The sequence below is a fragment of the Geospiza fortis genome, unplaced genomic scaffold, assembly GCF_000277835.1.
Source record: "Geospiza fortis unplaced genomic scaffold, GeoFor_1.0 scaffold874, whole genome shotgun sequence".
NCBI classification, from domain to species: domain Eukaryota; kingdom Metazoa; phylum Chordata; class Aves; order Passeriformes; family Thraupidae; genus Geospiza; species Geospiza fortis.
In genome coordinates, this window is record NW_005054456.1 from 16,783 (window position 1) to 17,713 (window position 931).

Here is a 931-nt window from a genome sequence, read left to right on the forward strand (position 1 = left end):
CGGATCCAAGGGACGCGCTCCCCGCGGACCCGCTGCATCCCTCTTCCCACCGTGGTGCTAATGATGGGGGAGTGGAGGGAAGGAGGAGGGGGGATGTGGTGCGCCCCAAATTCTGAGAGACACCTGAAAGGGGGACCCCACTCCCATCCTGCTGCAAAGCTGGAGGACGCGGGGACACGGCCACCACACCTTTCTCCGGCGTGTCCCAGTCAAAGATAATCCAGGCCAGGTAGAGCACGGGGATGAGCCAGAGGCTGGTGAACAGCAGGTAGATGAGGAGCAGGAGGCTGACGATTCCTGCGGGAGCCGGGCAGGGGGTGAGCGGCTATACGGCCCCCCGGGAGCCCCCGCAGCCCCCTACTCACTCACCCAGCAGCAGGAAGCTGAGCACCCACTGCAGCACGGCCAGCAGCTGGAGCGCGGAGCCGATGTCGCGCTGCGAGGGCCAGGGCGCGGCCAGCAGCGTCCTCAGGGCGGTCTGGATGCTGGCCCGGCTGCCTGCAGAGAGGGGGACACGGCCCCCGCCCAAAACAGCACGGCTCGTACGCGGGCGGGGCCACCGGGCTGCCGGCGGGAGGTGGGATGGGGAGGATGAGCAGCTGAGGGAGGAGGGATGGGGAGGGGGGAATGGAGGAGCATCTCCAGGAAGCTCCGGACCATGCCAGGAGGTGGCCCTGGGCAATCAGGACTGTCCCCAGAGTGGGGAGTACTGAGCACCCCCAAGCCCAAAAGCTCCGTGCACCAGCGGGGCTGAGAGCAGCAGCACATCCCACTCCATGCCCAGTGCCCAAGGGCCAGGACCATTCCTGTGCCCTCCTTAGCTGCTCACAGGGGATTTGAGGATTTCTCAGCTGGCACAGCAGGGAGGCACCACCCCCAGCAAGTGCCAAGGCCAGCAGCAAGGCCAAGCCAGGGTGGCTGGAGGTGACAA

At 66.8% G+C, this 931-nt stretch overlaps 1 protein-coding gene across 1 annotated transcript in view; it reads right to left on the reverse strand.

Annotated features, from left to right (window-relative positions):
* LOC102037230 (diacylglycerol O-acyltransferase 2-like) overlaps positions 1–931 on the reverse strand; it is a 3,438-nt gene that overhangs the window by 1,500 nt on the left and 1,007 nt on the right. The window contains exons 2-3 of the mRNA XM_014309825.2: positions 370–498; positions 153–297 (exon numbers count right to left, since the gene is read on the reverse strand). Of these exons, the coding sequence (XP_014165300.1) occupies positions 153–297; positions 370–498 (274 nt within the window). The remainder of the gene's footprint in view (positions 1–152; positions 298–369; positions 499–931) is intronic.